General features: G+C 39.8%; 1 protein-coding gene across 2 annotated transcripts in view; it reads left to right on the top strand.

The window, feature by feature from the left end:
- RARB (retinoic acid receptor beta) overlaps nucleotides 1-13738 on the top strand; it is a 497859-nt gene that overhangs the window by 418577 nt on the left and 65544 nt on the right. For both annotated transcript variants that reach the window (XM_074945645.1, XM_074945646.1), the window contains one exon: nucleotides 7971-8112. In XM_074945645.1, coding sequence (XP_074801746.1) covers nucleotides 7971-8112 — 142 coding nt within the window. The remainder of the gene's footprint in view (nucleotides 1-7970; nucleotides 8113-13738) is intronic.

The raw sequence follows: 13738 nt of genomic DNA, 5'->3' as shown, positions 1-13738 counted from the left end.
CTGATATATACTACACCTAACTCAATGGCGTGTTTCATGGGGCAGCAGCATGGCCCAATATTAAAGTACAGTTTTATTCTGAAAAATGACTGGGTAAGACTGCCGTTATGGAGTTCCATGTTCATCAATGACTTTAGGATCAAATGTGCCTGGCTTACAACTAAAGGTTGCTTTCTCTTAACTGCCAGCCTTGCAAACTCAACCTGGAATGTGAGACTCAAGCTGGATTCTTTTTTCCTCAAACATCATCACAAGGACTCGAGATTTTTTCAAGCCAAATTCAGCTCTCACTGACGCCTGTTTAGGCCCCTTTACGATGCTAACAGAATGAGTTTGCACAGGTGTAACTAACTGCAACATAACAATTCTGATGTGGAATTCTGACATCACAGAATTCAGCTCTTTCTTATCTTAGTGGTGTAAATTCTGTACGGTTAACAAGAGTAAACGTTTATTTTAGTAATTAAAGGAAAAAGATACAACTGAGAAAGGCGTCGTATTCCCTGTGGTCCAGTTTAAAAACAGAGCCACACGTTAATAAGGTCTAGGGCTCAGCATTTTTTCTGGTACAAAAACCAGCGAATCTGAATTTAGAAATGGCTTGATAAATGGGGTTGTAGAAAAGCCTGTCCTACTCCATTTTTATTTTCCTTTTACTAATATCCTAGGAAGACGCTTGATTTAGAAGCTCATTTTAAAGTCCATTCTTTGGTGCACCTGTAGAGCCGCTAAATTCATAGTGACTGTATTTGTGGGGAATCACCGTTAATTCAAATGAGCTGAGCAGGCAACTTCTGAAGTGTGAGTTTGTACCTAGTCTTTCTCAGTTGCTTACCACTTCAGCCACTTGTAAGTCAGTTTTTCAACCTGTAAGCTATTTGCTGCTGTAAATGAGACTTGACATACAGTAGGGTAGCAGAACATGTTTAGTAAAACTTCTGGATCAGGTAATCCTCCTCCTCCTCAGACAGAAAGTATGTGTAACATTTGGCTTTAAATCATGTGACTTGGGAAAATAATCGGTTTGTGAAGAGAGAGAGCTCTGTTGCATTGTGTGGACTCATCCAACATTTTATTGGTGTTATATCAGGATAACCATCCCATAGGATTTTATGAGTTTATAATTCCTCTAAGAATTGAGTGAGAGCATGTTCAGCTTAACATTATCTAAGGTTTCGTATACACAATGACTTCCTTTGTATCCAACTGTCATTCTGAAGTCCTTTATGTCACTGGTTATTAAATCGGTTCAGATGTTCTTTAAGCAGCCTAGCCCTGTACTAAACTCTTTCATGTTTGACATAGTAATAGACAAGTACTACAAAAGTAAATAGCATCTAGAGTTGGGGTGGGGTTCATCTGGCATTGTGTTAAAGTTACATAGATTACTTTGGCTTTAGTAACAGGCTTTATTTGCTCCTCCGTACATGTGGTTTCACGTACCACACTCTACTTTCAACAGAGCAGATAAAGTATCGACACAATTAAAAGTGAAAAATAATCTGTCTACTTTGCCAGTGGTGAATGTTCAGAAACACACACTGATACAATAGGTTTTGAATAATTTATGCCCAACCCTTTTTTTCCCTTGCAATCTGTAAATGAGGACACCTAATGCAGTATGGCCAGCATGATACTCTATCCATCACCCATTAAGATAACAAGATTGTGGTGGAGGGGAAAAGGAGAAGGTATGCTTTGGACTACTATATTTCTGGAGCACAGAAAGGGTAAAAATTTTAAAATGAGATGTTTGTCCAGTACTCTTTGTGTAAGAGAGTTGTTAAGAGACTCTTTGAAAATTGAAATGCTAAATTAATTCCAAGTCTGTGGGACTCCTGTATACTTTTCATTTTTCATCACTAAACTAAAAACACAGGTTTTGTGTTCCTTTCCCAAGATGTGGGCATAAAGCACATTAGAACAATTAGCACCTTGATGTGTCTTTAGCAGCTTCCCTGACTCTTATGCAAGTGTGCTACAGATGCTATTGGAAACAAAGAGAAGTTGTGTGTTGCAGAATGTTTTTCTCCATGGAATTAACATATTAAATTCACAAAGATAATATCATTTCTGCTTACTTTTTGTGCTGAGGTCTCTGTTCTCCCCATCACAGGGGATGTATGCAGTATTGTAATGCCCATTAACAATAATGGAAACTGTCCATGTAAATGCCCCATGCCTCACAGACACAACAGATTCCTAGCAATGATATTCAGTACTAATAAAACAAAACATGAATTATGTTAAGTCAGCTTCTAACTCTGTTTTTTGTTCACTTCTAATAAGTGATTCACAGCCTGGCTGATGAGTATTAATTATGAACCCTAGTGGGTGAAAATGCCCTGTCTTTGCTCTTTATTAAATACTGTATATGGCAAAGCTGAATGGTTTGAAGAGGTTTTATTATGGGAATAAACTGATTGGGTTTGCAAGCCAAAGTGAAAGTCTCAGTCTGCTCAAAGGCTGTGAATTTCCAGAAAACGTAACCCAACACCTGCCTTTGTTTGTGCTGGTGCACAAGGGGCAAAAAATGGAAGCAGGTCCAGCGTTCCATGAAATCAGTGCTAAAAAGCGTCAGCTTTCCGCCAGAATCTCTCCCAAGCAAAGAAGAGCATCCTAGGTGGTGTAGGGCCTACGAACATGTCAAGACAGGCAAGACTTGCCCCTTACTGATAGCTGAGTGTACTTGCCAAAAGCAGCAAAAAGGATCATGGTATGTTATAGCTAGCCCAGCATTTGGAATCCAGCTTTCAGGTGGTGAAAACACCTCCAGATTTATATAGAGTAATGGTTCTGGCTATAACTGAGCACTGGGCCTTATCAAATATGCACTGTGTACGTGAGAATATTTCTCTGCACCATGTGACCTCTGGTGATCAGATACTATGGTGACTTGCTATAAATACCTGGAATTCAATAGAGAGACAAGAACCTATCCCTCATCCCCACCCCCAAACTCTTCTGCTGTGCACTATAAAATGGGATAGGTGGGAAAACACGGAACCCCTGAGACGGTGTATCAAGTCCCTAGCTATGCAGTAGATCAAGGAATAAACATTAAATGAACAAGGGGAGGTCTAATAGTCAAGGTCAAGCCTTCCAGATACCATGTGGTGAGGTGAGCTGTAGAATCCAAGATAGTCTGGGTGCTCATGGCCTAGATATAATTGTTGCATCTTGAATTTATCACTTAATATAAGTAAATATCTAAATGAAATGATGTCCCTCTTTGTAGGGGAAGAAGAGGAGATAGGGAAAGTGTAGCTGCCATTCAGGAAACAAAATAAAAGTAGAATCTTCCCACTTGGGTAATTAAGAAGTGTTTTTGACACTTAGGATCAACAGCTAGTTGGTAAAACAAGAGCTATGGGTGAGATTCTGCAACCGCTGAGTGAAGCTATATCACTCTGGGGAGGGTGTGTAGAATGGAGAAGGTGATTGGCACCATTTTCAGACTTTCCTGGAAGCAAGTGTTGAAGAGATATTGTAGAGGATAAATCTTCCACCATGCTGTATGTGCCAGGCCAAGAACACACTGGAGAGCTACAGTATTTTCCAAAGGGGACATAAAAAGGGAATGCAGATGTCTTGATAGTCACATAAGCATATAATTTGCATAAGGTACATTTTCTTTGCTAGAAAGCAGCGCCAGGTGAGACCATTGACCATCCTGTTACATACTGATGTCACAAAGCTGAATCATATGAATTTGAACGGTTAATAGATGATGGACTAATTAGATACAGAACTAGTTTAGTAAATTGATGACCTACTTGAGACAAAGTTATTCTGAGAGTTGGATGTGATTTTTACCAGGAATATCGAATATTTACAGTGCTGGTGAAAACAGCTTTCCAGATGAAAGTGATCACAAGCAGTGAAGAAACAGAAGTGCATCTAATCAAAAATGCATATCGAGGGTGAAATTCTGATCAAAGTGGAAACAATAAGAGTTTTGTTACGGATTTCAATGGGGCCAAGGTTTGACCCCAATTGGCTGAAAACAGACCATACTGGTAACTAAACAGCAAAGTTTAGATTTGTTTGCCATAAATATGGAGGCCATCACTTCAACGTGACAAAATATCCCACACAGTGGGAGGATGCGTTATAAATGGAATAAAAGTACTCCTGTTGGAAAGGGTATGTCACTTTCAAGAAATACTTCAGGAAATTCCATATGCAAACTGTATTTGGTGTCCAAATATTTAAACTAGTTCACCGTAAGACCTCCCAAAAAACTGTGGGCTCAATTCTGCCTGTATTCATACCCAAAAACTTGTGGCTGCAAAATCAGAGGCCTACTTGAAGCAGCTTTCAAAATCAGGTCACAAAAATGTAATTTCTGATTGCCAGTTTATAATTAGGAAAACTTCTCTTATCAAAGTAGCAGTACTGTTGTGGAATTTACCAAGAAAGCAAGCAAAATAACATACTGGTTGTCTGGACATCTTTGTCAGTGCCTGTTGAGAGGAAATTCTAAAAACCAAATATTTTCAAATGCAATTTTTTGAGCTTTTTAAGTAAATCAGTTTGCACAAACATTTGTATAAATGGTATTGCTTTATTGCCTTACAGAACAGTATTAGCATGTGGATGATATTCCTCAACAGCATTTCAATAAGTTAATTTTGGGTCAGGACCAGTGTGATAAATTTCAAAATATCCAGTCTATGAAAGCTAAGAGGTCTGGTTTATTTCTGCATTTTTGTGCTAAATTCAGAATGAAAGGAAACATGACCTTTAAAGAATTTGTACAGAGTATTTTCTTAAGAAATTTTGCAGTTAATCTTCTCTTACACAGAATTTGTCCCATGAAAGAAACTCGTGTTTTGGGAGAGTTGTATTTTGTTTGTTTGGGGTTTTTTTAACCTAAATACCAATTTTTTCTTTAAGCTTTCTCCAATATTACTAATGGACACATGAACTTATGGATGCTCGTGGTGTGTTTCTCCCTTCTGGAGTTGAATCTCCGTGTTCTGTTTCACTGTAAGGTTACAATCTCTCTGCTAAGGAGTGAGAGAACGTTTCTGCTAGGCCACCAGATCTAAGCAACCCTTTTAACCTGGGATTTTATTACAATCCATCAGGGAGGAAAAAGAGAAGGCGATCAGAACAAGTGACCTGTTAATGAGTGTCAAGTGGGTATAATGACCCATGTACTGCTGATATATTTTGGGTTTTGTTTCCTCTGTTATCAGGGTTGGGGTGATTTTGTTGGTTGTTTTAATTCCAGCAGTACCCACAATGTACTAGATGCTATCTAGTTCCTGCCCCCAAAGAATTTGCAATTTAAGAAAGAACTGACAGTCTTTTGGGTTTTTTTTTTTGTGGCATCTTGCAATGTTGATTACTGTTTTGTTAAATTATTCTAGTATCTCATTCCTTCTGAGGGGATGGGAGATTCAGGGGCAGCATTAGAGACTTCTTGTGGTGTTTGTTCATTCAGGGCAACTTGCTGCTTGGTTTGTATGATGGATGTAAGCAATACAGTTCCCTTAGTAGCTAAGATGAAATTTCACCAGAGATTCAATTTACAGTCATAATGTCCTAGAGTCGGGGGAAATGTTGACTGTCACTGAGCTATGGACAGGTCATGTGGCACAATAGAAGCTGAAAATGTTAAATGTACATCTTGGGGAAACGGGACAGGTAGCTCAGTGCAGCACATGCCAGCTGTGAACTGATTTGTAGTGATAGTCCGCTGCGTTCATCATTTCTGCATTTGGAAGTTGGTAAATACCCTCTGTACTTGGGCAAGTCACTTAATCTCCCCAGACAAGTGACTGTTGCTCTGCTTAGTGTTGCAATGCCTAACTGACTTGGGCTCCAAAGTGCCTATGTCACTCTTGAAAAGGAGACGTAGGTTAGTTAGGCATTGCAACGCTGAGCAACGCAACATCTAAATGACTTAAAAATCTGGGTCTTCAGTCTACCCAGCACATTGGCAAAACTGAGAATAATAGTTCCCTCCATCAGCAGGCTATGATGAGGATCAAATGCATGAATAATTGTGAGGTGTTCAGATACTACTATATGGAAGGTTGTCTAAGTACCTAAATAATAGAGTTAGGTTGTAAATATAATTATTGTACAGTCATTAAGCTAAGGGACACATGTTTTCCCTTAGCAAGTAAATAAAACAGACAGACATGTTTGTACTATTTTTCTCTTGAAAGGTTTCAAGCAATAGGTGTAACTCATAGCATGAACACCCAGTGTTGACTTCAGTACACCCGTAATGGGGGTCTCAATAGTGCGGAAATTTTTTCTTTGGCTTTTGTAATGTGATGTTGGATAACTTAAAGAAACAAAATTTTTCTACCACTTGACCGTACTGACAAACGTCTTCTAAATTCAGTCAAAAGAACTAGCCCCAAAGGAGGCTTTGATTCCACAAGGGCCCAAGAAATATTGCACAAGGGGCATGATGAAGAAAACACTCTTCAATTCTTCTGACTGAATGAGAGATGTTCATAGCATTGATATAAAAAAAGCTCTGGGGGTGCAAGGGATTCATGATTAGCCTTCATCTGCATCCTTCTCCATGGTGATACTACTTGGAAGTCATGGCTAGCTGTTAAGAAGCTAAAAGACTATAAAATTATCTACTTACATATCTATAAAATTGCTATTAAGAAACCCTTTCATACAGTCTATAATGACTGCATCTTGGGACAAATGAATTATGGATGCAGAACTATTATTATATCCCTTGTCAGCAAACATTGTGCTGCTCTATAGGGTGTACACCTGTGGTTTGTTGAACACATTTTCAAAACCTCTAAAACCCCTCCAGATATTGAATCGGCAAGTGTTCCTACACAGTAGAGTGGTGTTGACTGAGATTTGATCCTGCTGGATGGTGAAACACTGTTGAAAATTTTAGTAGTAATATGAAACTTTCTAATAGAGCTCAGTTACAGAACTACTTTTGCTGAATATCTGTGGGCTGATCTGTAAAAATTCTTAAGGCACTGTGTCTTGTTTTGGTTTTTGTTGTTGTTGTTGTTTTTAAGGTTGGCCAATATTTTCTCACCCAATGCACGCACAATTTCCATTAACTCCCTGACTCTCATTTCTCTCATTCCTCTGTGAACTAACTCTCTTTCTCTTGATATAGATAGTGGACTTATATTTTTGGGAAGGTGTTCAGGTTCACAAATCAATAATGACCCTGATGCTGGAAATCTTCCATGTGTGGAAGTCTGGCTAATTTCAGTGGGGATTCTGAGTACTCTCAAGATTTGGCCCACTGTACAGTTATTTCACCTCTAACCACAAAATAAAAATAGAAATCCTTCCAAAAACAAATGGAGAAGGGATAACTGAGGCTGGAAGAAAGTGTGCCAAACTGGGTTAGGGAGTTTGATTTTAAAGTGAATCAGTCAGGAGGGAACAGTGTTTACAGTGTTGATAACTAAATCCATAAACCCAAGCTCACATGTTTTATTTTAGCCTGGATGTTATAACATAACCTAACAGTGGTTCTCAGACTTTTGTACTGGTGAACCCTTTCACATAGCAAGCCTCTGAGTGTGACCCCCCCCCCCCCCCGCCTTATAAATTATAAATTTATATATTAAAAAATGCTGGAGGTGAAGCTGGGTTTGGGGTGGAGGTTGGCAGCTCATGACCCCCCCGTAATAACCTTGTGACCCCCTGTGGGGTCCTGACCCCCAGTTTGAGAACCCGTGACCTCGAGCCTCATTTTCTGAATGCTTCTACTTACCTCAGTCTTCTTTACCCTGACAGTAAAATAGTTTCCTTTATTTTTGATGAAAAGATACTCTTTATGTTGCAAGAAAACAATATTCAACTTTTAATATTTATAAGGGCAGTAAGATTATCATAATCTTGCCATAATGTTGCATTCATATTATTAACTTAAAAGAATAGGAGACTGGCTATGATTTATGTGTGAAGCCCAGGGATTTTATTTCATTATTTTTTCTGCTTAATTGCAGGGTTTTTTCCGCAGAAGCATTCAGAAGAACATGGTTTACACGTGTCACAGAGACAAAAACTGCGTTATTAATAAAGTCACCAGAAATCGCTGCCAGTACTGCAGACTACAGAAGTGCTTTGAAGTGGGAATGTCCAAAGAATGTAAGTGGTTTCTAGAAACAGTTCTTCTCCTTTGTGTGACCCCGTATGTATGGAGATCACGTGGGAAATAATAATATATTGTCATATAATTAAAGAAGTGTATCATAATGCATATGCACAAAGGCGACAGAACTTCAGTTTCACAGGCAACCTTAAATCTGGCATTTCTTAACTTCCGAGGGCTTGACCCTGCAACCTAAATAACGCTGTTTTAATGTGGGGTTTTTTAGGTAACATACCAGATGTGCAATATGGGCAAGCAAATGTAGATGTGAAAACATTAAAGGGACACTTTCAACTTTTGTTTTTTGTAATTAGTTCATTTTTGATAAGGGATTCCTTTCAGTAGTAATGTCCTAAACTTAAAACAAAATCCTTCAAACAGATTCCCTGTTTTTAAAAAAAATATTGTGTGTGTCAGTTTCAGGGTGCTGCACCTGTATCCTCCCCTCTGTGGTCCACTCCAGGAGTTCCCAGTCTCCAGCAGTCCCACTACCTCCTGACCAGGGCTTTTAAGGCTGCACAGCTGTCTGCCTTACACTGTGATATCCCCAGCTAGCCAGTCTGCCTAACAGCCAGCACCTGGGCTTTGCTTCCACTCTGGGGCTATGACCAGTGTCTTGACAGCAGTTATAAGTCACCACACCTCTCTTTCTAAGCAAGCACCTTTATTCTGAAGGTAAAAGCATTACAGAGAAAACACATACAACCAATAAAAAGAACCTACTACACAGATGCTTATCAGAGGTCACCCACAACTCCAAGAAGGGCAGTGGTAGGTATCAGTCTTTTGCAAGGGTTGAGCTCCCCCTAGGATCCAAGGTCCTGTCCATTTGCTGGATCAGAAAGAAGGTCTTGTGTCAGTGCACATAGAATCATAGAATATTAGGGTTGGAAGGGACCTCAGAAGGTCATCTAGTCCAACCCCCTGCTCAAAGCAGGGCCAATCCCCAACTAAATCATCCCAGCCAGGGCTTTGTCAAGCCTGACCTTAAAAACCTCTAAGGAAGGAGATTCCTCCACCTCCCTAGGTAACCCATTCCAGTGCTTCACCACCATCCTAGTGAAAAATTTTTTCCTAATATCCAACCTAAACCTCCCCCACTGCAACTTGAGACCATTACTCCTTGTTCTGTCCTCTGGTACCACTGAGAACAGTCTAGATTCATCCTCTTTGGAACCCCCTTTTAGTTGAAAGCAGCTATCAAATCCCCCCTCGGTCTTCTCTTCTGCAGACTAAATAATCCCAGTTCCCTCAGCTTCTCCTCATAAGTCATGTGCTCCAGCCCCCTAATCATTTGTTGCCTTCCGCTGTACTCTTTCCATGTACCCTTTGTGTCCCAAAAGCCCTTTCTGTGTGTGTCTCTGAAAATCTAGTTTGAACCAGTGTATGTAAGCTTCCTTTCCTATATGGAGGGGTGCCTCTCTGGAGGGGTTTACAGCCTAAGTGATTCACTTTAATGACCCCCCCCCATGCGCACACACGCTGGTTTTGGTTCCTGGAGGCGTTGTGGTAGCCCTTGCCACTGGCGTCGCATACAATCCCTGGCCCACAGTGATCCATAAACTTAAAACGGGATGTTCACCAAAGATATTGCAGGGGATTGCAGTTATCTGTCACAATAAGGATTTTTCTTTTCCCCGTTTTATAGTTTAGAATTGTTTTTGGGTAGGCATAAGAGCAAGGTGACCACCCATCCCTTATTTTAAGGGATGGTCCTTGACCACTTTAAACATTAAATTGAAGTTTATGATGATTGCATTGTATACTTGAAGCAGTACAAATGTACACTTGAGAGAAAAATACATGCTATGCTAAGAGAAATGGTGTTTCCCTAAAATGTTCCTTAAAATAAAGCATTGTCCCTTACTTTTCATGATTTCCCCCCCCCCTTATTTCCATCCAACAAAGGTGTTAGTTTCAGCTCTGTTGCTACAATTAGATAGTACTCCTCCCCACCCACCTTTGACTGGAATCTGACATGAATCTGATTGGAACACGAAGAAGGTGCTGACAATGAGCAAAGTAAGCACACAAAAGACAAAAAAGAAGTATTTGCATATCTCTGTGTTCTAGTAATCTTTGGGGTTACTTGTGACATTTGTTGGTGCAAAATGTTCAGATGGAAATGTGATTTGACTTATTTTTCTTTCAAGTGGATGGTGTCCCATTACTTTCTATCATGAAAGTTTTCATACTTATTCTGCGATCTCTAGGGGTGATTTTAAAAAAAGTTCACTTATTTTTGAGTCATGTAATGGTGGCAAAAATACTTTTTTTTTCTTTTCATTTTTTTAAATTAAGATTATTTTTATTTTATTTTTTGTACATGGAACACTCAACAATGGCTGAAATTTAGAAGCTGGAACTTTCCAGGTGCCTCATACTTACTGAAGGCTAGTGTGCAAACCAATCTGTGTGTGAGAAATTAATTGATAAATGAAAGCAATGTAGTAATAAGTGTTTGTAAAATAAATTTTACATATGCACAATGGTGCAGTTAAAGTATCAGTGATAAGGATGACTATGTATGTACGCACACACCAGATAATGGACTAGTCCTGTTGTCCTTCCTCAGTCAAATCTCCCATTGACTCCAGTAGCTTCAGTCCAGCATGCGGTCATAACCATTTCAGAAATCCTGGGAGAGGAAAAAATAAACATGAAGTTTCCATTCTTAGATTCTCCCACAGAAGTCCCCCTAGAGACACTTAAACTTGATGAAAGAATCATAACACTGAAGAAAGAATGATGACCATGCTCTAAGGGCTTGTCTACACTACCGCACGGGGTTGATCTAAGATACGCAACTTCAGCTATGCGAATAGCATAGCTGAAGTTGATGTACTTAGATCTACTTACCGCGGTGTTTTTACTGCAGTAAGTCGACAGCTGATGCTCTCCTGTCGACTCCACTTGCGCTCCTCGTTCTGGTGGAGTACCGGAGTAGACTGAAGAGTGCTCAGCGGTCGATTTATCGCGTCTATACTAGACGTGATAAATCGACCCCCGCTGGATCGATCACTGCACGCCGATCCGGCGGGTAGTGTAGACAAGCCCTTACTTAAGCTAGAGAACTAATTCAAGCAACTATCCTTCTTAAATTACATGAAACTTCCCAAATAGAGTACAAAGTGACAAACTGTTTATGAGAGAGCTGAAAAGATCCTAGAGTCTACTATTGGCCAGGCTCCAGTATAAGGAATCTGATAAACAATCTGCCTTGCATGTAATGAGATCTTTCTGATACCCACATTAAGTAACATTAGCACTGCAAGAGTCACTATAGTTAAGAAGGTGAGTGACTGAACATTTCTAAAATACACCATTATCTTCCTGAAAACAAGAGAGGAGAGTGATAATGTACTCATTGCAAGAGTCACTATAGTTAAGAAGGTGAGTGACTGAACATTTCTAAAATACACCATTATCTTCCTGAAAACAAGAGAGGAGAGTGATAATGTACTCACTGCAAGAGTCACTATAGTTAAGAAGGTGAGTGACTGAACATTTCTAAAATACACCATTATCTTCCTAAAAACAAGAGAGGAGAGTGATAATGTACTCATTGCCCCTCTCAGCCCACGTGTTGAGGGCACTCAGCACATATTGCTAAGGGCAAATTAATTATTACAATACTCTTTGCCAATCACCTTCAATTAACTTGTACTCCTGCTAATTTTCAACAGCAGGCTGCAACATACTGTAGGCCATACATAAACATGCTGTATTTCTTTAAAATTGCCTTGCAACTGAACAGAGAAATTCTTTTAAATAAGAGCAGTTAGAATGCAGAGTGTCTTTCCCACAATATTAATATGAGACCTAAACTATGTAGTATTTTCCCTTTAAAAGCAGTAGTATTTCAGAACTGAAAGACCTTAAAGCCTTCTTTCTAATCTGTTCTTAAACAAATGTCTGCAGTTTTCAATGTATTTCTTGATATGTTTGTGTAAACAAAGGCACATTTACTAGAGGTTTGTTAGGATTTAATTTTTTTAAACTACCCTTTTCCCCATTTTGCCTCCTTTCTGGCTGCAGCTACTTTACTCCATGGCATTCGTGCCATGAACAAAGGACAGTAAAAGGTACTTCAGGAGACATGTAGGAAAACAAACCTACAATATTTAACCAGCCCCAAATGGAAAAATTAATCACGGTGGACAACTGCAAATGGGAACCCAAATGCCTATTCCTGGGGGCAAAGGAAGAATGAATACACTTCAACTGTGCAGAATTCTGTATGCACGCATGTGTACTTCTGTAGCTCTCTTACAGAAACACAGAAGAGAAATCCCTGTATTTTCTTTTAAAGAAAATGCAAAAATACTTGCCTTCACATGCAGCTTCCAGTGAGTTCAATGGAAGTTATGCGTAGACATCTGAGGGCAGAACTGCAGTCAGTGCCATTGATAGGATTTTAAAGATATAGGCACAGTATTTTGGAAGACAACAGGCCTTTCTTGCATATTTGAAAATAAAAATCAGTGAATGGCAAAGTGCAATGAATTTATATTTCCTTACTACCTTATTCTCTTTCAACCGCAACTTACTTTGTGGTCTGATTCATTGAGAGAGGTTAGTGGCAGACCTGCCCCCAGTGCAGCTACATGATTATTTATTGGTGTTATGATAGTGACTGTCAGGCCCAAGTGAGATTGGGCTTCATTGTGCTAGCAAATATATAGTGAAAGATGGCCCAGGCCCCAAAGAACTTACTATCTAAACAGACAGCATGTGGGAGGGGAAACAGAGGCACAGAAAAGATAAATTATTTGCTCATTGTCATACAGCAGGTCAGGGAACAGAGCCCAGAATAGAACCCAGATCTCATGACTCCCATCCCAGTATCTTTATCTAGTGGACCATGCCGACTTGGGAAGATATGAGCTCAGATCTTTGGATTCAGACTCTCAAGTGCCAAAAGCTACACAATAGAACCAAGCAGGCCTTCCTAGTATGCGGTACATTAGGGATTGGCTATGTTGTGTGAGCCTGCTATTGCAAGATCACATGGTACATGCACAGAGGCTTATGCTGTCGTGATGTGTGAGCAAGCGGGGTTATAACCCAAACACCAGCAGGAAGTATCATTCGAGGAATTTCTTTTAGGTCTTCTTAAAAACAAAGATCTCAACAATTTTTTTAAATGTAACACTTAGAGACTGTAATCACGTACCTAACACAGGACTGTGAGCTGCTGCTGAATGAGGAGGACTGATGTGGTTGACAGGGTCTCATTATCTGATGAAACCTCTGGAAACTAAGGAAGAAAACTCTGTCTTTTATTACATTTGTGTTAGTGTTGAGGCATCATCCTGCTCTGCCCTCAGTTGTTGGAAACAAGGCACACTCTGTCTGCATTCGTGGGCTGGTATTGCCCTAAAACTAACACAGGTGCGCAGTGAGGCCTTGTACAGTTATAGAATAGGCAGGAAATGGAGTAGAATTGCTTCAACAATGGGCTTTTTCAAGCAGGATACTGGAGAAACCATGTTAATAGGGTGAAAGTTATCCCTCTTAGTACAAATCCAGAGTATCCTGAACTCCTTCCATCCCCATTTTGTGGGGAGCCGCCTTTCATGCCATCCTTCTCAGCTCTGCATGGCAGCTGCTGTCCTTCCC

This window comes from Natator depressus, chromosome 2 (assembly GCF_965152275.1).
Source record: "Natator depressus isolate rNatDep1 chromosome 2, rNatDep2.hap1, whole genome shotgun sequence".
NCBI classification, from domain to species: Eukaryota; Metazoa; Chordata; order Testudines; family Cheloniidae; genus Natator; species Natator depressus.
This window is presented reverse-complemented; position numbering and strand designations above follow the sequence as displayed.